We start from the raw sequence: 25,480 nt of genomic DNA, 5'->3' as shown, positions 1-25,480 counted from the left end.
CGGGAATCCCGGGCTGGGAAAGGCTCCGGTGGCTCCTCCGGGGTCGGGAAAGGCTCCTGGGGTCGGGAAAGGCTCCGGTGGCTCCTCGGGGGTCGGGAAAGGCTCCTGGGGATCGGGAAAGGCTCCGGTGGCTCCCGGGGGCCGGGAAAGGCTCCGGTGGCTCCCGGGGATCGGGAAAGGCTCCGGTGGCTCCCGGGTGTCGGGAAAGGCTCCGGTGGCTCCTCCGGGGATTGGGAAAGGCTCCGGTGGCTCCCGGGGGATCGGGAAAGGCTCCAGTGGCTCCCGGGGGTCGGGAAAGGCTCCGGTGGCTCCTCCGGGGATCGGGAAAGGCTCCTGGGGATCGGGAAAGGCTCCGGTGGCTCCCGGGGGTCGGGAAAGGCTCCGGTGGCTCCCGGGGTTTGGGAAAGGCTCCGGTGGCTCCCGGGGGCTGGGAAAGGCTCCGGTGGCTCCTCCGGGGTCGGGAAAGGCTCCGGTGGCTCCCGGGGATCGGGAAAGGCTCCGGTGGCTCCTCGGGGATCGGGAAAGGCTCCGGTGGCAGCTCCGGAGCTGCCGGGAGCGCCCGCCCCGGGCTCTGTCCTCGCCTGCTCCCCGGAGCTCTCCGCAGTGGAAAATCACCGGGAGCGTCCGTGCCAAACCCTCGGGGCTGGAACGGTCCGGGATGGAGGCCCGGGAGGGTTGGATCCGGGTGCCGAGGTCCGGAATGAACCCGGTGATGGGGGGTCCGTATCCGGATGATCCGGGGTGGTCCGGGATCTGGGGGTCCGGACGATCGGGTGACCCGGGATGGATCGGGGATGGGTCCGGGATAATCCCGGGGTGGTCCGGCACGGATCCGGGGTGATCCCGGTGGGAAGCGGCGGAGCCCGTGGGGAATTCATTCCCCCTTTGGATTCTCCCGCTCGGAGCGGCTCCAGAGCGGGGAAATGCCCGGGGAAAGCCGGGGAGACCCAGGCTGGGGAGGGGATAAAATACAGAATTCCCTAAAAGAAGTCCTTAAAAGAATTCCCTGGAATAACTGCCTGGAAGGATTCCCTGGGGCAGGGCCGGCACCTCCGGCCGGGGGAGCCAGGAAAGGTCCCAGGAGCGCTCCGAGCTCGGCTCTGAGGCAGAATTTTACCAAAAACGAGCAAAATTCCCCACTTTTGGGGCTCGGGGACAACGTGGCACCGCCAGCTCCAGCCCGGGGGGGGAGCGACTCCCGCCGCTCTTCCCGACCTTTGGAATCCCGGCCGCGCCTTTCCATTCCTGGACGCTTTTAATTAAAAACCACCAAAAAAAAACCCCGAGCTCCGCCGGGGTTTGGCCGTCCCCGGTCCCCCGGGCGGGCCCGGTGCCCCGAGGGCGCTGCCCCGGTATTTTTATCTCGGCGGCTCCTGCGGCCCCCGCGATAGCGGCGGAGCCCGGGCGGGGCTGCCCTGGCACTGCCACCCTGCAATTGCCCGTCTCGGCTCCCAAAATTAGCGCGGGGACCCCGCCCGCTGCGGCCGGGCCGGGCCGGGCACGGAGCGCGCCCGCCGGACCCCCCCGCCCGTCCCCGCCGCTATTTTGGGGACAATTAGGGCGTTTTTCTCACTCGGAGCTCCGGCGCCGCTGGTGGCTCCGGAGACAGAACCCCCCCCACAAACGGCTTCGTTACACAACCCCGGAGCGGTTACGGGGGGGGGAACCGGGCTTTTGTTGGTTTTTCCCGATTTGGCAACTTTTGGCAGCGGGGCGGGGGCGGCGGGACCCGAGCGGGGCGCTCCCCCCGCCCCTCGGAAAGGGGGCGCGGCCTAGGATAACCACGCCCCTCCGCGGTGGGGAAACTGCTCTGCCATTGGCTGCGCTGGCGATGACGTCGGCGCACTGCGGCGGCTCCGCGCGGCCCCGGTGGCGTCGCTTTAAAGGGGCCGCGCTCTCGGCAGCGCCGGCGGCGGCACCGGCCCCGAACCGGCCCCGGAGCGGCTCCGAACCGGCCCCGGAGCGGCGCCGAGCCCGGGCTGCCCCCGCGCCGCCCCCGCACACTCCGGCACCGGGGCGGACCGGGCGCTCCCGGCAGGTTCCGACCCGGTAAGGAGGCGAGAGGCGGCACCGCGGCGGTACCGGGAGATGCCGGATCCGCAACGGCTGCTGCCGGTACCGGCAGGTTTCATCCCCGGTTGGACCCTGCCGGGATCGGATGGTGCCTGCCGGGGGGATCCTGCCGGGAGCCGAGGGGATGGTGCCGGTACCGGGGGGTGCCGATACGGTTGGACCCTGCCGGTACCGGGGCGGCTCTTGCCGGTACAGGGGGGGGTCCTGATTCGGTTGGACCCTGCCGTGACTGGGGCGGATGGTGGCGGTACCGGGGCGGTCCCTACTCGTTTGGACCCTGCCGGTACCGCTGCGGCTGCTGCCGGTACCGGGAGGTGCCACCCGGACACGGAACGGCCGCGATTCAGCCCCGCCGGTACCGGGAGGAGCCGCGGAGCTCGGGGAGGGGCTGTGCCGGTACCGGAGCCGCAGTTGCTGCCCGGTGGCACCGGGCGAGAGGCAGGATCCGGAATCCTGGCTGGATCCCCCGAACCGCCGCGTTCCGGGGCCGAACCGGGGCTGCGGTAACGCCGCGGATTCCCGGCAGGAAAAACAAACCCCGGGAAAAGCCGGAGCAGCCCCGTCACCCGAGGTGACCCGGAACGCTCTGCCCGTGCCGGGCCCGGGAACTCGGGGGGAAAGCGGAGCCCAGGAAGGGACGAGGGGACCCCGGGGCCGGCGGGACCCGCTCCGAGCGCTCCTTAACGGGGATTCCCGTTAATTCCCGCATTTTCTCCTCTTTCGGGAGCCGGGGTTCGCCGCGGGTCGGGTTTAATTCTAGCGGCGGCGGGATCGTGTCCCGGTCCCGGTTCTCCCCCGGCTCGGTTTCCCGGGAATTGTGCCCCGGAGCTGGAATTCGCTCCAGGGCAGAATTTGGGTTTGGATCGTTAAAAACCGGAATATTCCACGCACCGAAATCGGCTTTGGGGTTAAAAACCTCCAGACCGGGCACGGTCAGAGAGCGCCGGGGGCAGAAGCGCCGCTGCCCCGGGAATACTCCCGGTGTCCCGGCACTTCCCGGCTCCGGGAATGCTCCCGGTGTCCCGGCACTTCCCGGCTCTAGGAATGCTCCCGGTGTCCGGGCACTTCCCGGCTCCGGGAATGCTGCCGGTGTCCCGGTACTTCCCGGCTCCGGGAGCGGCTCCCGGTGTCCCGGCACTTCCCGGCTCCGGGAATGCTGCCGGTGTCCCGGTACTTCCCGGCTCCGGGAGCGGCTCCCGGTGTCCCGGCACTTCCCGGCTCCGGGAGCGCTCCCGGTGTCCCGGCACTTCCCGGCTTCGGGAGCGGCTCCCGGTGTCCCGGCTCCCCGCGGCCGCTGCTCTCCGGTGCCGGGGCGGGACCGGGCGCGGCGGGGCCGATTTCGGGGAGCCCGCGGGCACCGGGAGGGCGCGGGCGGCTCCGGCCCCTCCTCCCTCGGCTCTGGGGACAGAGATCCCCAAAACCCCGAAATCCGGGGCACAAACCGCGCCGGGAAACGATTCCCAGAGTTTTCCCACCCTCAGCCCGAACTCGGGAGTTACAAACCTTTATCCCTGAGCGATTGTCCCGGTAATTTCCCGTCCCCCCCGGCTGCGCTTTTTTGGGGAAAACGAAGCGGCTGCTTCGCTTCCCAGGGGAGCCCCTTTAATTGCGGGAAGGCGCTGGCGGCTGCCCCATCCCGCTCCAAAATCTGGGATCGGCTCCCACCAGGATTTCCTTTCCCCCTGCCCCATCCCGCTCCAAAATCTGGGATCGGTTCTGGCCGGGATTTCCCTTCCCGCTGCCCCATCCCGCACCAAAATCTGGGATCCGCTCCCTCCAGGATTTCCCTTCCTGCTGCCCCATCCCGCACCAAAATCTGGGATCCGCTCCCTCCAGGATTTCCCTTCCCTCTGCCCCATCCCGCCCCAAATTTCGGGATCGGTTCCGGCCGGGATTTCCCGTCCCGCTGTCCCCAGGCCCCGCAGGGTTTGTCTGTCCGTCCGATTTCCCAAATTTTTTCCCCTCCTGCGGGATCGGGACCAGGGGAGGAGCTGGGAATCGCTTTATTGGGGTGGGGTTTCCCTTCCCGTATCCCGAGGATTTGGGGTTTTTTTGGGATGCCAGGAGCCCCCCCAGCCCTCAGATGATTTCAATCCCGAAATTCCCACCTGGAGCTCAATCCCCAAACAACGCCGGCTCCGGTCCTGGGGCCTGTTTTGGTCCCGTTCATCGCGGCTTTGGGGCCGGTTTTGGGACAGGTTTAGGGCCGGGTTTTGGGGCGGTTTTAGGGCCGATTTTGGGACAGGTTTGGGGCCGATTTTGGGGCGGGTTCAGGGCCGGTTTTGGGGCGGGTTTAGGGCCCTTTTTGGGGCCGTTTTTGGGGGAGCAGCTCCTGCAGCCGCATCTGGGGATGCTCCGAGCTCTTGCCCCAGAAATCCCACGGGAGCCACCCCGGGGGCTCTGCCCTGCCCGGGGACGGGGGGACACCGGGACAGGGGGACACGGGGACAGGGGGACACCGGGACGGGGGGGCTCAGGTTGAGTTTTCCCGGGATTTGGTGCCGGGAGAGCCGGGAGGGAGCTGGGAATTGCAGCGGGAGCGGGGCTGAAATCCGGGCCGGTCCTGGCGGCTCCCGGAGCTCGGGATGAGCCCAGAGGGTCCCGGGGGGCTCTGGCCCGGCCCGGGTCGGGTTTTGATGCCCAGGAGGGTCCGGGGTGCCCCAGGGGCTCTGTCTGACCTCGCCTGCCCCAAAACCCCAAGTTCTGCCCCTGGAAATTTTCCCACCCCACAAACCCCAACCCCTCGGGCCCAGAGGAATTTTTGGGGGCAGTTCCACTCCCCGCACCCACGCTGTCCCCACCCCGGTGTCCCCAGTGTCCCCAGGGCTCTTTCCCTGCCTCTCAGCGCCACAGACTCTCCCTGAGGCTTCATCCCAAATTATTTCCTCGCTGCTGGCAGTGACCGAGCAGTGACCAAAATTCCAGTTCCTCTTTCCTGTTTAATCCCTTTTTTTTTTTTTCTTTTTTTCCATCTCTCCCGCTTTGGAAGCCGCTCCCAGCCTGGCTGTGGCGTTGTTCGGCTCCAGATTCTGTCTGCCAATAAACCCTCCACTTCTGAGGGCTTTTTTTAGCAAGTAAACACCCAGCGTGTGGCTCCAGGCCTCCCAAAAAAAAAAAAAAAAAGAAAAAAAAAAAAGGGATTTTTCCACAATTTCCAGCCCAGGTTCCACCCCCGGGCTCCGGTGCCGCAGGGTTTTTATTCCAGCCGAGTCACGGGTCGGGTTTGTGCCCAAAATAGCCGCGAGCCGGGCTCGGATCCAGCCCAAAATCCCCCAAATCACCTTCCAGAGGCCGGGCACAAATCCCCGCCATCCTCCCGGCCCGGCTCGGGGTGCCCGGCTCCAATTCCCAGCGGGAATTGCCCAATTTCCAACCGGCTGAAGGATTTTGGGGAGGTTTCCCCTCGCCGGGGACCACCAGGGGTCGGCAGAATTCCGCCGGAGAATTCCCATCCAAAGGAATTACCCTGGAAGAAAATCCTGGGGGTTGGAGCAGGACCGCTGCTCCCGGGTTGGTTTTTTTGCTATTCCCGGGATTTTTGCTATTCCCGGTTTGGTTTTTTTTTTTCTTTGCTCTTCCCGTTTTTTATTTTTCTGCCCTCCCGGGGAATCAGGAGGGATCAGAACCTTCAAACGGGTTCTGCTCTCCTCCAGTTCCCCCAGCCCGGAACAGAAGCTCCCGAACTCGGGAATAACCCGGGAAAAAGCCTCGGGATTCCCGGAATTCCCGGAATTCACGGAATTCCCTCTTTTCTGTGCTCCGCAGCCCTCGGCCCGGGATGGTGCCAGCATGAGGAGGTGCTGCCAGGGCGTGGGGCTGCCATGCCTGTTTAAGGTCAGTGCCACTGTCCCTGCCCCAGGTCACCTCTGTCACCTCCCCAGCCCCGGCCAGGGGGGGAAATCGGGTCCCCAAATTCCAGAATTCCAGAATTCCACCCTGGAGCGGCCGGGAAGGGCTGAGGGGAGCGGGGGGTGCCAGGCTGGGTGGGTTTGGGGTTCATGGAATGCCCAGGGATCCCCCAGGATGGTCCAGCCCTGCAGGACCCCCCCAAAATCCCACCCTGGGCATCCCTGGGGGCATCGCTGGGAGCTGTGCCAGGGCTTGTGCCACCCTCGGGGGGAGGAACTCGTCCCTAAAATCGCACCTGACCCCCCTGGGCTGTCACCTCCTGTCCCAGAGGTGGCACAGGAGCAGGCTGGGCTGTCCCCCTGTCCCAGCTGTCCCAGCTGTCCCCCCCGTCCCCCTGTCCCAGCTTTCCCCTGTCCCCGAGGGCACAGGAGCAGGCTGGGCTGTCACCTCTGTCCAGCTGTCCCCCCCTCCCAGCTGTTCGCGCGCCCCCTGTCCAGCTGTCCCCCCTGTCCCCCTGTCCCCCTGTCCCCCCCTCTCCCAGCTGCCGCTGTCCCCCGTCCCAGCTGTCCCCCTGTCCCCCCTGTCCCCCCTGTCCCCCCTGTCCCACCTGTCCCCCCCTGTCCCAGCTGTCCCCCTGTCCCAGCTGTCCCAGCTGTCCCCGCTGTCCCAGCTGTCCCCCCTGTCCCAGCTGTCCCCCTGTCCCAGCTGTCCCCCCTGTCCAGCTGTCCCCCTGTCCCAGCTGTCCCCCCCTGTCCCCCCTGTCCCAGCTGTCCCCCCCTGTCCCAGGCTGTACCCCCCCTGTCCCAAGCTGTCCCCCCCTGTCCCCCCTGTCCCACTGTTCCCCCCTGTCCCCCTGTCCCCCTGTCCCAGCCCAGCTTTGCCGCCCTCTCTGATCCCGGAGCTCTTTCCCAAGGCCGGAAATTCCCCGATCCCAGGGCCGATCCCAGGGCCGCTGTCCCCTCTCGGCACGGTGACCTCCGGCCCGGATTAGCCCGGCCCGGCCCGGCACAGCCCGGCCCGGCGATCCCCTCACGGGCAGGATCAGCTTTAGGGCCGGATTAACCCCTCCCGCCCCGGGGGTGGCCACCAGGTCCCGGTGCCAGCGGGGTCTGTCCTCCCTGGGGGGGACTGGGAACGGCCGGTGCCACCAAGCCCCAGTAACGGCGGGGTCTGTCTGTCTGTCTGTCTGTCTGCACTCACTAACAGCGGGGTCTGTCTGTCTGTCTGTCTGTCTGCACTCACTACAGCAGGGTCTGTCTGTCTGTCTGTCTGTCTGCACTCACTGACAGCGGGGTCTGTCCGTCTGTCTGTCTGTCTGCACTCACTGACAGCGGGGTCTGTCTGTCTGTCCACTCACTGACAGTGGGGTCCGTCTGTCTGTCTGTCCTGCACTCACTGACAGCGGGGTCTGTCTGTCCCACACCAAATAACAGAGGGGTCTGTCTGTCCCACACCCCAATGACTGCGGGTTCTGTCCATCCCACACCCCAATGACACCGCTGTCTGTCTGTCCATCCCACACCCCAATGACACCGCTGTCTGTCTGTCCATCCCACACCCCAATGACACTGCTGTCTGTCACACACCCCAATGACACCGCTGTCTGTCTGTCCATCCCACACCCCAATAACAGCGGGTTCTGTCCATCCCACACCCCATAGACACCGCTGTCTGTCTGTCCATCCCCCACCCCATAGATATTGGGGTCTGTCTGTCCATCCCACACCCCAATAACAGCGGGTTCTGTCCATCCTACACCCCAATGACACCGCTGTCTGTCTGTCTGTCACACACCCCAATGACAGTGGGGTCTGTCCGTCCCACACCCCAACGACCCCGCCGTCTGTCACACACCCCAATGACCCCGCCGTCTGTCCGTCCGTCCCCCCGCAGGGCGTGGGCATGTCCGGCCCTCATCCCCCCCGCTTCCTGCTGGTGTTTGACTTCGACGAGACCATCGTGGACGAGAACAGCGACGATTCGGTGCTGCGGGGCCGGGCGCTGCCGGAGCCGCTGCGCCTCAGCCCCGGCGGCAGCTACAACGAGCACATGCAGCGGGCGCTGGCCTTCCTGGGCGAGCAGGGCGTGCGCCCCGCCGAGCTCCGCGCCGTCTACGAGAACATCCCGCTGTCCCCCGGCATGGCCGAGCTCTTCCAGCTCCTCTCCAAGCACCAGGAGCTCTTCGAGCTGGTGCTCATCTCCGACGCCAACACCTTCGGCATCGAGGCCAAGCTGCGCGCCGCCGGCGCCCGCTCGCTCTTCCGCAAGGTCTTCAGCAACCCGGCCAGCTTCGACCGGCGCGGCGTGCTGACCCTGGGGCCCTACCACAGCCACAAGTGCCTGCAGTGCCCGGCCAACATGTGCAAGAGGAAGATCCTGGGCGAGTACCTGGCGGAGCGGGCGCGGGAGGACGTGGAGTTCCAGCGCGTCTTTTACGTGGGCGACGGTGCCAACGATTTCTGCCCGGCCGGGACTCTGACGGCGGCGGACGTGGCGTTCCCCAGGAAGGGTTATCCCATGCACAGGTTGATCCAGGAGAGCCAGGAGAAGCAGCCCGGGGCATTCCAGGCCGCCGTGGTGCCCTGGGAGTCGGCGGTGGAGGTGGCGCGGTACCTGCAGGAGCTGCTGCGCAGGAAGTGCTGAGGGAGGCGGCGGCTCCGGCCCCGCTCCCGGCCCCGCTCCCGGGATGTTCCTCGGCCTCTCCCGGCTCCGTTCCCGGCCACCGAAGCGCTTTCCGCAGGCCCCCGGCCCTGCCCGGCCACGGAGCCACGGCCACGGCCGCCCCCGCGCCCTTTGCCCGCCTGACGGGGATTTCTGGTGGAGTTTTGCTTCCTTTCGCTTTGGACCTCGAAAGAGAATTCCTAAAAATCCAGCAGCCGGCTCCCCGCGGGCTGGGCACGTCCTTGCTCCTGCTGTCATCCCGCTGGCCTGCCTGGCCCTGGGCTCCTGATCCCACCGGGAATTCTGGCTGGGAAATCCCTGCTCCTGATCCCACCGGGAATTCTGGCTGGGAAATCCCTGCTCCTGATCCCACTGGGAATTCCAGCTGGGAAATCCCTGCTCCCACACCCCGCCCCAAGCCTTGCTCCGGGCTTTGCTGTCCCCGGGGTTCATCCTCGGGACAAACGGAGCCGGGAGCACCGGGAGAGCTTTGGGAAGGGGCAGAGCCTCTCCTGATCCTGCCCGGGCACAGGAGCCGCAGCCCCGGGGGAGCCGGGCCCGGCCTCGCCCCCGCCCCTCCCAGCCCTGCTCCTCCCCGATGTCCCCGCGGTGTCCCGGCGGTGTCCCCGCGGTGTCCCCGCGGTGTCCCCTGGGCCCTTTCCTGGATCGCGCCGGGCCCCTCCTACCCCAGGGAGGGTCGATGCCCCCTGAGCTGGGCACCTGCCAGGTGCCACAATCCCCTCGGGGGACACTCCTGGCACCGGGTCCCCAGAGGCCAAACCCCCCCCCCCCCGCGCCATCCGTGTCCCCCTCCCCACCGCAGTGTTAATTAATTACCCCTTCTAATTGCACTCTGCAGACCTCCAGCAGCCGCGGCTCTCTGGGGTTGGCTCCCCCTGGATTTATCCCGGGTTTATCCCGGGTTTATCCGCAGCCTTACCGGCCCCCGAGGGCGGCCCCGGCTCCCCCAAACCCTGGGAACCCCAAAACCCGGCAGGAAATGACCAAAGCAGCCCCGAGTGGTTCCTCCTCCTCCTCCTCCTCCTCCTCCTCCTCCTCCTCCTCCTCCTCCTCCTCCTCCTCCTCCTCCTCCTCTGTGCCACCCCAAACCCTCGGACTGCGCGGAACTCAAAGCCATGGGATTAAAGACACAAATGTGTGCCAGACGGACAGAGCTCTGTATTGCAGACAGACAGACAGACAGACTCCAGCCCGGCTGGGAGAGAGCTCCGGGCTGCACCCGAGGGGGGCTCCGGCTCCTGGGGTTTGGGGGATGGCCCTGGAGCAGCAGGGGACAGGCAGGGGACAGGCAGGGGATGGCAGGGGACAGGCAGGGGACAGGCAGGGGATGGCAGGGACGGGCAGGGGATGGCAGGGGATGGCAGGGGACAAGCAGGGGATGGCCCTGGAGCAGCAGGGTGGGCAGGGGACGGTAGGGGATGGCAGGGGACAGGCAGGGGACAAGCAGGGATGGGCAGGGATGGCAGGGACGGGCAGGGGATGGCAGGGGATGGGCAGGGGACGGCGGGGACAGGCAGGGGATGGTAAGGGGATGCAGGGATGCTCTGGGTCAGCAGGGGACAGGCAGGGATGGCAGGGGGATGGCAGGGGACGTGCAGGGGATGGCAGGGGACAGTCAGGGGATGGGTAGGGGTGCAGGGACGCTCTGGACCAGCAGGGGACGGCTGGGATGGCAGGGGACGGGCAGGGGACAGGCAGGGGACGGGCAGGGGAGGGGTTTTGGGGCTGGAACATCCCTGGAGCCCACGGGGACAGCGAGCTCTGCTCTGTGCCCAGGGTCCAGTTCTGGGCTGGGATCCAGGGCTGGGATCCAGGGCTGGGATCCAGAGCTGGGATCCAGGGTTGGGATCCAGGGCTGGGATCCAGAGCTGGGATCTAGGGCTGAGATCCAGAGCTGGGATCCAGGGCTGGGATCCAGGGTTGGGATCCAGGGTTGGGATCCAGGGTTGGGATCCAGAGCTGGGATCCAGGTGTGTGGATCCAGGGTTTGGATCCAGGGTTGGGAATCCATAGCTGTGGATCCCAGGCTGGGATCCAGGCTGGGGATCCCCGTGGCTGTGGATCCCGGGCTGGGTAATCCAGGGTTGGGATCCAGGCTGGGATCCCGGCTGGGATCCAGGGCTGGGACCCAGGGTTGGGATCCAGGGTTGGGATCCAGGGTTGGGATCCAGAGCTGGGATCCAGGGCTGGGATCCAGAGCTGGGATCTAGGGCTGAGATCCAGGGCTGGGATCCAGGGCTGGGATCCAGGGCTGGGATCCAGGGCTGCCCCCTGGGATCAGCTCCTGCCCTGACGCGTTCCCAGCTCCGTGTCCTTGGTGTCCTCCTGCCTCGGGTCCGGGAGCGGGGACACCGCTGGGGGACAGGGACACACACGGAGCCACCATTGGGGGACAGGGACACACACATGGGACCCCCTGTGCCCCTCCCCAGGGGGTTTGGGACCCTCTGTAAGGGGTTTGGGACCCCCTGTACCTTCCTACAGGTAGCTCTGGGGGTCCCACGGGGGGTCCTCTGCGGCTGGTGGCGGTGGCAGGGCCAGGTCCCCAAAGTCAGGCACAGCTGAGGGTGGTGGCGGCAGCTCGAGGTCCTCGGGGGCTGCGAGAACCCCAAAAGGGGTCAGGGATGGAGGGTGAGGGGTGGAGGGTGAGGGATGGAGGGTGAGGGATGGAGGGTGAGGGGTGGGGACAGGTCCCACGCTGCCCCCCGTGCCCCTGTCACCCCCCCGGAGCACTGAGCACTCACCTGGGGGTGGGAGCTCCGGTGGGGGCACGGCCAGGTCCCCAGGGGGAGGTGGCAGCAGGTCCCCAGGGGGAGGTGGCAGCAGGTCCCCAGGGAGGGGTGGCGGAGGTGGGACGGCAGTGGCAGGAGGGGGTGGCCCTGGAGGGGACGGTGCCAGCAGGGGTGGCCCTGGCAGTGGTGGCGGGGCTGGAATTCCGTCCCCAGGAGCTGCCGGGGTCCCGCTGGAGCTGGGGGGGTGGGGGAGGAGCAGCAGTGTCAGGGTGGGGGTCCCCGTGTCCCCACCCCGAGCACAGACACTGTCCCGTGCCAGGACAAGGTGGCACCGCGTGGCACGGGACTCCGCAGCTGTGCCAACCCTTCCCCGTGCCATGCCCTGTTTCCCATCATTCCCATATTTCCCATCATTTCCCATATTTCCCATCATTTCCCATATTTCCCATAACTTCCCATATTTCCCATCTTTTTCCATTTTTCCCATCATTCCCATCTTTTCCCGTATTTCCCATTTTTCCCATCATTCCCATTTTTTCCCATATTTCCCATCATTTCCCGTATTTCCCACCTTTCCCATCTTTTCCCATCTTTCCTATCATTTCCCATCATTTCCATCATTTCCCGCATTTCTCATCATTCCCATCTTTTCCCATCATTTCCCATATTTCCCATCATTTCCCATATTTCCCATAATTTCCGATATTTCCCATATTTCCCATAATTTCCCATAATTTCCCATATTTCCCATCATTTCCCATCTTTCCCATCTTTCCCATATTTCCCATAATTTCCCATATTTCCCATCATTTCCCATAATTTCCCATCATTTCCCATCTTTCCCATCTTTTCCCGTATTTCCCATAATATTTCCCATCTTTCCCATCATTCCCACCTTTTCCCATATTTCCCTTCCTTCCCCACCGTCCCCCCTCTCCCCTGCCCTGCCCACCAGCCCTGCCAGGGCAGCCGATGCCCCAATTCCCGTTTTTTCCCCAATTCCCATTTTTTCCCCCCAATCCCGAGGGGCGGGAGCTGCCCGGGTACCTGGGGGGCAGCGGGGAGGGGCCGCAGGAGCCGCTCGGGAGCTTCCCCGCGGGAACCACGGGCGGCGGCACCGGCTCGGGAACGCGGCTGCTCCTCCTGCGGGGTCAGCGGGGTCAGCGGGATCGATGGGATGGGATCCATAGGATCAATGGGATGGGGGTCAGTGGGGTCCGGGGGGTCAGTGGGATTGATGGGATCAGTGGGATCGATGGGATGGGATCCATAGGATCAATGGGATGGGGGTCAGTGGGGTCCGGGGGGTCAGTGGGATTGATGGGATCAGTGGGATCAATGGGATGGGATCCATAGGATCAATGGGATGGGGGTCAGTGGGGTCAGTGGGGTCAGTGGGATTGATGGGATGGGATCAGTGGGATCAATGGGATGGGATCCATAGGATCAATGGGATAGGGGTCAGTGGGGTCCGGGGGGTCAGCGGGGTCATGGGATTGATGGATCAGTGGGATCAATGGGATGGGATCCATAGGATCAATGGGATGGGGGTCAGTGGGGTCCGGGGGGTCAGCGGGGTCAGTGGGATTGATGGGATCAGTGGGATCAATGGGATGGGATCCATAGGATCAATGGGATGGGGGTCAGTGGGGTCAGTGGGGTCAGTGGGATTGATGGGATGGATGAGTGGGATCAATGGGATGGGATCCATAGGATCAATGGGATGGGGGTCAGTGGGGTCAGTGGGGTCAGTGGGATTGATGGGATGGGATCAGTGGGATCAATGGGATGGGATCCATAGGATCAATGGGATGGGGGTCAGTGGGGTCCAGGGGGTCAGTGGGATTGATGGGATGGGATCAGTGGGATCAATGGGATGGGATCCATAGGATCAATGGGATAGGGGTCAGTGGGGTCCGGGGGTCAGCGGGGTCAGTGGGATTGATGGGATCAGTGGGATCAATGGGATGGGATCCATAGGATCAATGGGATGGGGTCAGTGGGGTCCAGGGGGTCAGCGGGGTCAGTGGGATTGATGGGATCAGTGGGATCAATGGGATGGGATCCATAGGATCATGGATGGGGGTCAGTGGGGGTCCGGGGGGTCAGTGGGATTGATGGGATGGGATGAGTGGGATCAATGGGATGGGATCCATAGGATCAATGGGATGGGGGTCAGTGGGGTCAGTGGGGTCAGTGGGATTGATGGGATGGGATCAGTGGGATCAATGGGATGGGATCCATAGGATCAATGGGATAGGGGTCAGTGGGGTCCGGGGGGTCAGCGGGTCAGTGGGATTGATGGGATCAGTGGGATCAATGGGATGGGATCCATAGGATCAATGGGATGGGGGTCAGTGGGGTCAGTGGGGTCAGTGGGATTGATGGGATGGGATCAGCGGGATCAATGGATGGGATCCATAGGATCAATGGGATAGGGGTCAGTGGGGTCCGGGGGGTCAGCGGGGTCATGGGATTGATGGGATCAGTGGATCAATGGGATGGGATCCATAGGATCAATGGGATGGGGGTCAGTGGGGTCCGGGGGGTCAGCGGGATTGATGGGATCAGTGGGATCAATGGGATGGGATCCATAGGATCAATGGATGGGGGTCAGTGGGGTCAGTGGGGTCAGTGGGATTGATGGGATGGGATCAGTGGGGATCAATGGGATGGGATCCATAGGATCAATGGGATAGGGGTCAGTGGGGTCCGGGGGTCAGCGGGGTCAGTGGGATTGATGGGATCAGTGGGATCAATGGGATGGGATCCATAGGATCAATGGGATGGGGGTCAGTGGGGTCCAGGGGGTCAGCGGGGTCAGTGGGATTGATGGGATCAGTGGGATCAATGGGATGGGATCCATAGGATCAATGGGATGGGGGTCAGTGGGGGTCAGGGGGTCAGTGGGATTGATGGGATGGGATGAGTGGGATCAATGGGATGGGATCCATAGGATCAATGGGATGGGGGTCAGTGGGGTCAGTGGGGTCAGTGGGATTGATGGATGGGATCAGTGGGATCAATGGGATGGGATCCATAGGATCAATGGGATGGGGGTCAGTGGGGTCAGTGGGTCAGTGGGATTGATGGGATGGGATCAGTGGGATCAATGGATGGGATCCATAGGAATCAATGGGATAGGGGTCAGTGGGGTCCGGGGGTCAGCGGGGTCAGTGGGATTGATGGATCATGGGATCAATGGGATGGGATCCATAGGATCAATGGGATGGGGGTCAGTGGGGTCCGGGGGTCAGCGGGGTCATTGGGATTGATGGGATCAGTGGGATCAATGGGATGGGATCCATAGGATCAATGGGATGGGGGTCAGTGGGGTCAGTGGGGTCAGTGGGATTGATGGGATGGGATGAGTGGGATCAGTGGGATGGGATCCATAGGATCAATGGGATGGGGGTCAGTGGGGTCCAGGGGGTCAGTGGGATTGATGGGATGGGATGAGTGGGATCAATGGGATGGGATCCATAGGATCAATGGGATGGGGGTCAGTGGGGTCCGGGGGGTCAGCGGGGTCAGTGGGATTGATGGGATGAGTGGGATCAATGGGATGGGATCCATAGGATCAATGGGATGGGGGTCAGTGGGGTCCAGGGGGTCAGTGGGATTGATGGGATGGGATGAGTGGGATCAATGGGATGGGATCAATGGGATCGATGGGATCGATGGGATCAGTGGGATGGGATCAATGGGATCGATGGGATCAGTGAGATGGGATCAGTGGGATCAAGGGAATCAATGGGATCAATGGGATGGGATCCATGGGATGTTCTCAGTGGGATCAATGGGATCAATGAGATGGGATCAGTGGGATCAATGGAATCCATGGGATTCATGGGATGGAATCAATGGGATCCATGGGATCCATGGGATCAATGGATTCAGTGGGATAAGATTAATGGGACCAACGGGATCCATGGGATCAATGGGATGGGAGGGGACGGGTTGGGATCAATGGGATGGGATGGGACCAGTGGGATGGGATGGGATGGGATCAATGGATGGGATCAATGTGTTGGGATGGGGATGGGATGGGATCCATGGGATCAATGGATGGGATCAATGGATGCGATCAATGTGTTGGGATGGGATGGGACCGATGGGATGGGATCAATGGAATGGGATGGGATGGGCTGGGATCAATGGGATGGGATGGGATCAATGGGATGGGGATCCATGGGATCAATGGGATGGGATCAATGGATGGGATCAATGTGTTGGGATGGGATGGGCTGGGATCAAAGGGACGGCACGGGAAGGGATGGCACCCTGCCAGGTGCCAGGTGCCACCAGCCCTGGGTGACACAGCAGCGCCCGTCTCACCCCAGCGTTCCCGCAGCCACTGCCGAGGAGGATTTGGTGCTTTTCCGAGCCAGCGTGCCGGTGCGGGACAGCTGCGTGCTGGTGTCCTGCGGCACGGGGACACGCGGGGACACGCGTGGGTGCCACCCCTGCCCCGTCACCTCCGGGCTCCCCGGGGCTGGGACTTTCCCCCCACAAGGGGAAGCAGCCCCGGAAGGCGCCGCCGGAGCCGCCGGGGCTGCGGGGGCGGCCCCGAGGCAGCGGCACCGTGGGAACCGCGACCACGGCGGCACCGCCTGCCCCGAGCCCTCCCGTGGGGCTTTCCGGAGTGGGGGAGGATCTGTGGGGCTCCCAAACCCCTCCTGTGGGGCTCTGAGGATCCCAAACCCCTCCTGTGGGGCTCTGAGGTCCCCAAACCCCTCCTGTGGGGCTCTGAGGATCCCAAACCCCTCCTGTGGGGGTCTGAGGATCCCAAACCCTCCCGTGGGGCTCTGAGGTCCCCAAACACCCTCCTGTGGGGCTCTGAGGATCCCAAACCCCTCGCCGTGGGGGGGCTTCTGAGGATCCAAACCCCTCCTGTGGGGCTCTGAGGTCCCCAAACCCCTCCTGTGGGGCTCTGAGGTCCCCAAACCCCTCCTGTGGGGCTCTGAGGCTCCCAAACCCCTCCCGTGGGGCTCTGAGGATCCCAAACCCCTCCCGTGGGGCTCTGAGGATCCCAAACCCCTCCCGTTGGGCTCTGAGGATCCCAAACCCCTCCTGTGGGGCTCTGAGGATCCCAAACCCCTCCTGTGGGGTGCCAGGTCCCCAAACCCCTCCTGTGGGGTTTTTCAGAGCTGGGAAAGGCTCCGTGGGGTGCCAAGCCCCCAAAGCTGAGCGGGCACGGGCAGAACCCACTTCTCCACAGAGGAGGGGTCTGAGCCACCCGTGCACCCCTCAGGGGACATTGGGGACAGAGAAATGGCACCCAAGCCCCCCCGGGGGACCCCACCTTCACCCCGTGGCCGACGTGGTCCAGCGTGCTGAAGCTGAGGGGTCTCCTGTAGTAGGGTTCCAGCACGGGGGGCTCCGGGGGGGCCGCGACCTTGGGGAGGCTCGGGCAGCTCCTGGGGACGGTCAGGGCGCCGATCTCGCGCCGCGCCACCTTCTCCTGGTGGATGTCCACGCTCTGCCGAGGTGACACCGTCCCCAAAGTGCCATCCTGGGTTCTTCCACCCCTTTCCCCCCCCAGGTGCCACCGTCCCTGCCAGCCCTGTGTCCCTGTCCCTGCCTGGGGGGGTCAGGGTTGTCACAGGGTGGGTCCTGCTGTGCCCCGCCACAGCCCTGATGTCACCGAGCTGTCCCAAATTGGGGAATGGGGACGTGGCCCTGCTCAGGGAGGGGACAGGAGGGGCTCAGCCACCCCCCCCCAGCTGCTTCCTCAGGGTCCTGTCCCCTCCCGTGGCTGCACAGGCTCCAGGTGGCTCCCAGGGGACAGGAAGAGGAGGGGGGGCCACAGGACCCTGCAGCAGTGTCCCCAAGTTTGGGGTGGGGACAGGACTCTGTGTCAGTGTCTCCAAGCTCGGGGTGGTCACAGGACTCTGTGGCAGTGTCCCCAAGTTTGGGGTGGCCATGGGACCCTGCAGAAGTGTCCCCAAGCTCTGGGTGGCCACAGAACCCTGCAGCAGTGTCCCCAAGGTCAGGGTGACCACAGGGCTTTGCAGCAGTGTCCCCAAGTTTGGGGTGGCCACAGGACCCTGCAGCAGTGTCCCCAAGCTCCGGGTGGGGACAGGACCCTGCAGCAGTGTCCCCAAGTTTGGGGGGGGGACAGGATCCTGCAGCAGTGTCCCCAAGCTCTGGGTGGCCACAGGACCCTGCAGCAGTGTCCCCAAGCTGAGGTGGCCATGGGACCTGCAGCAGTGTCCCCAAGTTTGGGGTGGCCACAGGGCTCTGTGGCAGTGTCCCCAAGTTTGAGGTGGCCACAGGGCTTTGCAGCAGTGTCCCCAAGGTCTGGGTGGCCACAGGACCCTGCAGCAGTGTCCCCAAGCTCAGGGTGGGGACAGGACCCTGCAGCAGTGTCCCCAAGAGCAGGGTGACCACAGGACCCTGCAGCAGTGTCCCCAAGCTTGAGGTGGCCACAGGACCCTGCAGCAGTGTCCCCAAGCTCTGGGTGGCCACAAGACCCTGCAGCAGTGTCCCCAAGTTTGGGGTGGGGACAGGGCTCTGCAGCAGTGTCCCCAAGCTCTGGGTGACCACAGGGCTCTGCAGCAGTGTCCCCAAGCTCAGGGTGGCCACAGGACCCTCCAGCAGTGTCCCCAAGTCCCGAGAGGACAAGGCCAGGCCCCAGCACGGGGACAGTGTGGCAGCCAGGCCAACGCTCTGAGCTCCCCCTCGCAGATTTGGGGACAGTTTGGGACTGGCAGCCGTGACAGGAAAACACCCCCGGGCCAATCCCTGCCCACCCGGGGCTGGCTCTGCATTCCCAGGGCACAGGGGGGGTCTCCAGCCCCTCGGAGCCACCCGGAGCCCCTGTCCCCAGCCCACCCACAGGTCCCCCGTGGTCCCCACCTGTGCCACGCAGGTGACATCAGCCTCCACCTGGCGCAGCTGGGCCGCCTGCAGGTCCAGCAGGCGCAGGAAGGCGGTGGCCAGGCTGCTGACCTGGTAGGTGACACTGGCCAGGGACTGCGTGCTCAGAGCCATCGTCTCCTCCAGCGCCTTCCTCTTGTCGCCGGCCTGCAGGGGACAGAGCCGGCCGTGGGACAGAGCCATCCCCGCCCGGCTCGGAGTTTCCTTCTGCTTTCCAAATGCCTCAGACTTCCCGCCGGTGGGCGGGGAGGGGTTCCAGGGATTCCCCGCGATTCCTGCCGGGAATGATGTCCCGGAGAGCTCCGGAGGTCACCCCGTGCCCGGCCACCCTTGGGGACAGCCAGAGGGGCCACGTGTGGGACAGCCGGGGTGGCAGCGGCCGTGCCGGGGCTCTGGGCTCCCGGAATAGCTCGGTTCGTTTCCCTTCGGTTCTGCCCCGCTGGCTCCGGGCCCTCGGACGGAGGAGCCGCCCCGGGGCTGGCAGGTGACACGGCCCCGACCCTGGTGGGGACACGGGGACCCCTGCCCGGCAGGGAGGGCCGGGGGGGCATTTTCCTTCTGACTCCATCTCCTGAGCTCCTGCCCGCGGCCCTCGGTGGGCCAGGCAGGGAGGAGGAGGATGAAGAGATGATGATGAGGATGAGGATGAGGAGAAGGGATGCACCAGCAGCGCTTCCCGCCCGCCCTGCGAGCGCAGGCCCCGCCAGGTGCCACCCCCCAGCCCCCGTGACACACACCTGGCCCCAGCCCTCTGCCAAGGCTTCTCCAGCAGCCCCAACCCCTCGGACAACCCCCCCTGCACCCCAAACCCCCAGAACCCCCCCTGCACCCCAAACCCCCGGAGAACCCCCCCTGCACCCCAAACCCCTCGGACAACCCCCCCTGCACCCCAAACCCCCAGAGAACCCCCCCCTGCACCCCAAACCCCCAGACACCCCCCCTGCACCCCAAACCCCCAGAGAAACCCCCCTGCACCCCAAACCCCCCGGAGAAACCCCCATGCACCCCAAACCCCAGAAACCCCCCCTGCACCCCAAACCCCCGGACAACCCCCCATGCACCCCAAACCCCCAGAGAACCCCCCCTGCACCCCAAACCCCCCGGACAAACCCCCTGCACCCCAAACCCCCGGAGAACCCCCCTGCACCCCAAACCCCCGGACAAACCCCCTGCACCCCAAACCCCCGGACAAACCCCCTGCACCCCAAACCCCCAGAGAACCCCCCTGCACCCCAAACCCCCGCGGGAGCTGCTGGGGAGCGGAGCAGAAGCCAAGGCACAGCGAAACCCCAGCGGAGGGCGGCAGGGCCAGGCGGGCCGGGAGCCAGCGGGGATGCTCGGGCTCCCGGGGCACCGCTCCAGCGGCCACCCCGCGGGGCTGGCATCGCCCCCAGCCCGGCCCAGCCCGGCCCGGCCCGGTTCGGCCCGGCTCTGACCTGCAGGTAGTTGCTGTGGCAGTAGTCGGCCACCCGCAGCAGGTTGCCGTGCTGCTCCCGCAGTCGCTGCCGGCCCTCGGGGATGTCGCTGAGCCGCAGCCGCTCCAGCTCCGACATCGCGCCGGGCCCGGCTCCCACTTCCTCCCCGCCGTGGCGTTTTGAAGCCGCTGCCGGTGCTGACGCAGGGCCCGAGGGCGCCGCGGTGTCCCCGTGCCCCCCGAGGGGACACCCCGCCCTGCCAGCGACAAGTTGGGGACCGGCGGGGAGGAAGGCGCGGGGCCCCGGCCGTGGTGGGGACAGCACCGGGCTGGCGGCGAGGGCAGCGGGGAAGGATGTGAGTCACGGGGAGCCGGGGCTGCAGGTCGGGGAGTGAGCCCAGGAGGGTCCCGACCCCAGAAGGGTCCGGACCCCAGAAGGGTCCCGAACCCTAAAGGATGCAGACCCCAGAAGGATCCTGAACCTAAAGGATGCAGACCCCAGAAGGATCCCGAACCCTAAAGGATGCAGACCCCTAAAGGATGCAGACCCCAGAAGGATCCCGACCCTAGAAGGATCCTGACCCCTAAAGGATGCAGACCCCAGAAGGATCCCGACCCTAGAAGAGTCCCGACCCCAGAAGGATGTAGACCCCAGAAGGATCCCGACCCCTAAAGGGTCCCAACCCCAGCAGGATCCCGATCCCAGAAGGATCCCGACCCCTAAAGAATTCTGACCCCAGAAGGATCCCGACCCCAGAAGGGCCCTGACCCCTAAAGGATGCAGACCCCAAAAGGATGCAGACCCCAAAAGGATGCAGACCCCAGAAGGGTCCCGACCCCAGAAGGATGCAGACCCCAGAACGATCCTGACCCCAGACAGATCCTGACCCCTAAAGGATCCCGACCCCAGAAGGATCCTGACCCCAGAAAGGTCCCGACCCCTGAAGGATCCAGACCCTAGCAGGATCCTGACCCCTGAAGGATGCAGACCCCTAAAGGATCCTGACCCCAGAAGGATGCAGACCCCAGAAGGATCCCAACAACTAAAGGATCCCGACCCCAGAAGGATGCAGACCCCAGAAAGGTCCCGACCCCAGCAGGATCCCGACCCCTGAAGGATCCCGACCCCAGCAGGATCCCGACCCCAGAAGGATCCCAACAACTCTAAAGGATCCCAACAACTAAAGGATGCAGACCCCAGAAGGGTCCCAACCCCTGAAGGATCCCGACCCCAGCAGGATCTCGACCCCTGAAGGATCCCGACCCCTAAAGGATCCCGACCCCAGCAGGATCCCAACAACTCTAAAGGATCCCAACAACAAAAGGATGCAGACCCCAGAAGGGTCTCGACCCCTAAAGGATCCTGACCCCTAAAGGACCCCGACCCCAAAATCACCCTGACCCCCATCTCTGCCACCTGCGCCCACCGCCCCCGAGCTGCCCCCGCCCCACCGGGGCTGGGCACGTCCCGGAACCCACGGAGCCGCCGCCGCCCTTGGCCGCGGGCCTCGCCCGCCCGGTAAAGGCGAGGGAAGGCAATGTTGGAATGTTCTCGTCCCCCGGGACGCTCCCGGTGCCAGGTGCCCCTCCCGGAGCAGCCTCTCCCGGAGCTGGCAGCGCACAGCGGGACGTGCCCGGTGCCCCCCGAAGTGCCCGGTGCCCTCCGGGGAGGGGACAGCGCGTCCTTGGCCGGGCGCGTTTCACATCCCCGCGGGCGAGGCCGCAGGAAATTCCCGCTTCCCCGTGCTCGGAAAGCCCCGGCGGCCTCTCGCCTGCTCCTCCTCCGCCCCCAGGTGCTTCCCTGGGGCCTCCCGGGCTCTGTCCCCAGCCCTGGGGCCGGGCCCTTCCGGAGCCCGTCCCGAGGGAAGTGATGGATTTCCTCCGGTCCCGCTGCCCACGCCCCGGCACCGGCACCCAGCGGCCCCGGCGGCTCCCGGACCGGCCCCCGACAAAACCGGGGGGAACTCTGGGACCCCCAGGGGTCAGCCCCGGGGTCAGTACTGGGGTCAGCCCACGGGTCAGCCCCGGGGTCAGCCCAAGGTCAGCCCTGGGGTCAGTGCTGAGGTCAGCCCCGGGGGTCAGTACTGGGGTCAGCCCAGGGGTCACTCCCAGGGGTCACTTTCAGTGGTCATTCCTGGGGGTCATTCCTGGGGGTCACTCTTAGTGGTTACTCCTGGGGTCACTCCCGAGGTCTCACTCCTGGGGTCACTCCTGGGGTCATTCCCAGTGGTCACTCCCAAGGGCTCTGTCTCGGGGTCGCTCCCGGGGGTCACTCCCAAGGTCTCACTCCCGGGGTCCCTCTCAATGGTCACTCCCGGGGTCACTCTCGGGGTCACTCTCAATGGTCACTCTCAGTGATCACTCCCGGGGTCACTCCCGGGGTCACTCTCAATGGTCACTCCCAGGGTCACTCTCGGGGGTCACTCTCGGGGTCACTCTCCATGGTCACTCCCCGTGCTCACTCCCAGGGTCACTCTCGGGGGTCACTCTCAGGGGTCACTCTCATGGTCACTCCGTCCTGTCACTCCCGGGGTCACTCCTCAGTGGTCATCACTCCGGGGTCACTCCAGGGTCACTCCGGGTCACTCCCGTGCTCACTCCCAGGGTCACTCTCGGGGGTCACTCCCAAGGTCACTCTCGGGGGTCACTCTCAGTGATCACTCCCGGGGTCACTCCCGCCGCTCCGGGCAGGCTCCAAACACTCCCCGGGCTCCGCCGCCCCGGGCAGGTCCTGGGGTCTCCCGGGCTGTCCCGGCCGGACCCCCCCAGCCCTCCTGCCCCGCCCCGGCCCGATTAGGCCGGGCTTTGGGGCTAATTCCCAACACCTGACCGGCTTAGGCTCCTGAGTCCATTATCAGCTTAGCAGCAAAGACATCTGCTGCCTGCCGGCACCGGAGGAGCAGCCTCTCCCCTCCTCTCCTCTGCTCTCCTCTCCTCTCCCCTCCATGGGGCTCTGAGCGGCCCCAGCGCACACAGGGGCGGCCCCCCGGCCCCAGGTGAGTCCCTCTGCTCCTCCAGGGCCCTTTGGGAAGCAGGAGTCGCTTCCCTGCCGGGTTTGGGAGCTCCCGGGGCTGGCGGCGTCCCCAGGGATGGGTGGGCACCGAGAGGGGCACGGGGTTTTTTTTTGGGAAAAAAGAGTCGGGTTTGCTCAACCTCCACGGTCCCAAAATCTGTCAGGGGAGTGGAAATAATGGAGCTCAGGGGGTGGAGGAGCCGTGCTGTGAAAAGCTGGAGGGAAGGAAAGCTGAGATGTGTTTAGTTCCTCAGGAAAGCTGGGAAGGGGCTGCCAGGGGGTCCCCAATCCCACGGGCACACAGCAATAACCCCAATAATCAGTTCCAGGGCGCGATGGCTCAGGACATGACCGAGAAGGAGCTGCTGAAGATGGAGCTGGACCAGCTGAAGAAGGAGGTGAAGAACGAGAGGCAGATGGTGAGTTCCTCGCTGAGTTCCAGCCAGGGGGGGCTGTCCTTGCTCGGGGCAAAGGAAAGGACCCCAGGGCCTGAAATCCACCCACGCTGCCCCCAAAGCCCCCACACTGCCCCCAAAGCCAGGCAGGAGAACCCACTCTGCCCCTAAAGCTCTGGGAGGCTCTAGGACACCCCAGGGGTGGCTTTGGGATGGCCCAGGGGTGGTTTTGGGATGGCCCAGGGGTGGTTTTGGGATGCTCTGGTTTTGGGATGCCCCAGGGATGCCTTGGGATGCTCTGGCACAGCCCAGGGGTGGTTTAGGGATGCCCCAGGGGTGGTTTAGGGATGCCCCAGGGGTGGTTTGTAGGTGCCCCAGGGGTTATTTGAGATGCCCCAGGGACGGTTTAGGGATACCCCATCCCGGGCCCGTGCTGTCCCACGGCTGGTCCTGGTGCAGATCCTCCCTGGGGCAGATTCTCAGTGTTGATCCCTGGGGTTGGATCCCCAGTGCGGATCCCCAGGGTCAGATCCCCCCTGAGGCAGACCCCCAGTGCAGATCCTCAGTGTTGATCCCCGGGGTTGGATCCCCCCTGGTGCAGATCCTCCCAGTGCAGATCCCCAGTGTGGATCCCCCCAGTGCAGACCCCCAGTGCAGTCCCCCAGTGTGGACCCCCGGTTCAGACCCCCGGTGCAGATCCCCCCGGTGCAGATCCCCCTGGTGCGGACCCCCAGGGCTGGATCCCCAGTGCAGACCCCCAGTGCGGAAACCCAGGGCTGGATCCCTGGTGCAGATCCCCCCAGTGTCAGACCCCCGGTGCAGATCCCCCCAGAGTCAGACCCCCAGTGCAGACCCCCAGTGCAGATACCCCTGATGCAGACCCCCAGAGTCAGACCCCCCAGTGCAGATACCCCCGATGCAGACCCCCAGAGTCAGACCCCCAGTGCAGACCCCCAGGGCTGGATCCCCGGTGCGGACCCCCAGTGCAGATCCCCCCAGTGCAGACCCCCAGTGTCAGACCCCCAGTGCAGACCCCCATTCCCCCCCAGTACAGACCCCCAGTGCAGACCCCCAGTGCAGACCCCCGGTGCAGACCCCCAGTGCAGATCCCCCCCCAGTACAGACCCCCAGTGCAGACCCCCAGTGCCGATCCCCCAGTGCAGACCCCCAGTTGCAGACCCCCCCAGTGCAGATCCCCAGGTCAGACCCCCAGTGCAGATCCGCCCCCCAGTTCAGACCCCCAGTGCAGACCCCCGTGCAGACCCCCAGCGCAGACCCCCAGTGCAGATCCCCCAGTGCAGACCCCCGGTGCCGATCCCCAGCGCAGACCCCCCCAGTGCAGACCCCCGGCGCAGACCCCCGGTGCAGACCCCCCCTCACTGGCAGCATCTCCCGGCCGGGGCAGGTCTCCAAGACGGGCAAGGAGATCAAGGATTACATCGAGTCCATGGCGGGCGAGGACCCGCTGCTCAAGGGCGTGCCCGAGGACAAGAACCCCTTCAAGGAGAAGGGCGGCTGCACCATCAGCTGAGACCCCCGGCACTCTCGGCTGCCCCCAGACCACAACCCAACCCCGGCGCAGAGGAAGGGCAGAAAAAGAAGAAAAAGGGAAAAAAAAGCATGAAAAAAAAAAACCCCAACCCCAAGCGCCACCCCCGCTGCCGCAGCTGAGCTTTGGTTTCCCACCGGCCCCAAAAAAACCCCAAATTTCTGCATTTTCAGCAGCCTGAGTGGGCGGGGGATGGGGGGAGCACCGAGCTCGGCTTTGTCCTTTATCCCCAAAATGCCAGAGCTGCATTTCCCTCTGGAAAACCCCTGGGAAATCAGCGCGGGGACGTTCCCGCCGCTCCCTTTGGGGATTTTTTGGGGGTTTTTATCCCATTTAATCTCGGGGAAAACTCTCCCCAAACCAGCCCGAGATCATCGATCCCAAACGAGAGGCAGCAATAATTTGAATTTTGGAGTCCCTCGGGGCGCTGTGCACAGCCCTCTCCCACTCCTCCCCTTCTCCCAGCCCGGTGAAATCCCAGGAAATCCCTCTGGATCCCAGGAAATCCCTCTGGAGCCCAAGGAAATCCCTCTGGATCCCACCCAGAGTGATTTTCCTATCCCTGGATCCCAGGAAATTCCTCTGGATCCCACCTGGGAATTTTCCCCTGGATCCCAGGAAATCCTCTGTCCCTGGGATTCCCACTGGTCCAGGAAATCCCTCTGGATCCCACAGAGTGATTTCCTACCTGGATCCCAGGAATCCTCGGATCCCCCAGGGATTTTCCTGCCCCTGGATCCCAAGAAAATCCTTCTGGATCCCAAGGAAATCCCTCTGGATCCCACCCAGAGTGATTTTCCTGTCCCTGGATCCCAGGAAATCCCTCTGGATCCCAGAAAATCCCTCTGGATCCCAAGAAAATCCCTCTGGATCCCACCTGGGGCACTTCTC

General features: G+C 64.9%; 3 protein-coding genes across 5 annotated transcripts; 2 read left to right on the top strand and 1 right to left on the bottom strand.

Moving 5' to 3' along the window:
* Window positions 1–1,844: 1,844 nt before the first annotated feature.
* PHOSPHO1 (phosphoethanolamine/phosphocholine phosphatase 1) lies at window positions 1,845–9,588 on the top strand. Its single transcript, XM_050985925.1, has 3 exons — window positions 1,845–2,049; window positions 5,839–5,907; window positions 7,816–9,588. Exons 2-3 carry the CDS (start codon window positions 5,863–5,865, stop codon window positions 8,563–8,565), a joined length of 795 nt encoding a protein of 264 aa, XP_050841882.1. The 5' UTR covers window positions 1,845–2,049; window positions 5,839–5,862; the 3' UTR covers window positions 8,566–9,588.
* Window positions 9,589–10,276: 688 nt separating this feature from the next.
* ABI3 (ABI family member 3) lies at window positions 10,277–19,784 on the bottom strand. Of its 2 annotated transcripts, none has more exons than XM_050985921.1 (8): window positions 19,655–19,784; window positions 18,198–18,365; window positions 16,642–16,818; window positions 15,675–15,760; window positions 12,384–12,479; window positions 11,349–11,572; window positions 11,079–11,201; window positions 10,277–10,485 (listed from the first exon to the last, which is right to left on the bottom strand). In XM_050985921.1, exons 1-7 carry the CDS (start codon window positions 19,769–19,771, stop codon window positions 11,083–11,085), a joined length of 987 nt encoding a protein of 328 aa, XP_050841878.1. In that variant the 5' UTR covers window positions 19,772–19,784; the 3' UTR covers window positions 10,277–10,485; window positions 11,079–11,082. The 2 variants fall into 2 exon arrangements, with proteins under 2 accessions (XP_050841878.1, XP_050841877.1); XM_050985920.1 differs by lacking the exon at window positions 10,277–10,485 and adding an exon at window positions 10,826–10,958.
* GNGT2 (G protein subunit gamma transducin 2) lies at window positions 19,737–25,146 on the top strand. Of its 2 annotated transcripts, XM_050985932.1 has the most exons (3): window positions 19,737–19,988; window positions 22,969–23,064; window positions 24,446–25,146. In XM_050985932.1, the coding sequence occupies exons 1-3, from the start codon at window positions 19,737–19,739 to the stop codon at window positions 24,569–24,571; spliced, it is 474 nt and encodes a 157-aa protein (XP_050841889.1). In that variant the 3' UTR covers window positions 24,572–25,146. The 2 variants fall into 2 exon arrangements, with proteins under 2 accessions (XP_050841889.1, XP_050841888.1); XM_050985931.1 differs by lacking the exon at window positions 24,446–25,146 and having other exon boundaries at window positions 22,969–23,302.
* The last annotated feature ends 334 nt before the right edge of the window (window positions 25,147–25,480 follow it).

The sequence above is a fragment of the Serinus canaria genome, chromosome 27 (genome assembly GCF_022539315.1).
Source record: "Serinus canaria isolate serCan28SL12 chromosome 27, serCan2020, whole genome shotgun sequence".
Classification (NCBI taxonomy): Eukaryota; Metazoa; Chordata; class Aves; order Passeriformes; family Fringillidae; genus Serinus; species Serinus canaria.
This window is presented reverse-complemented; position numbering and strand designations above follow the sequence as displayed.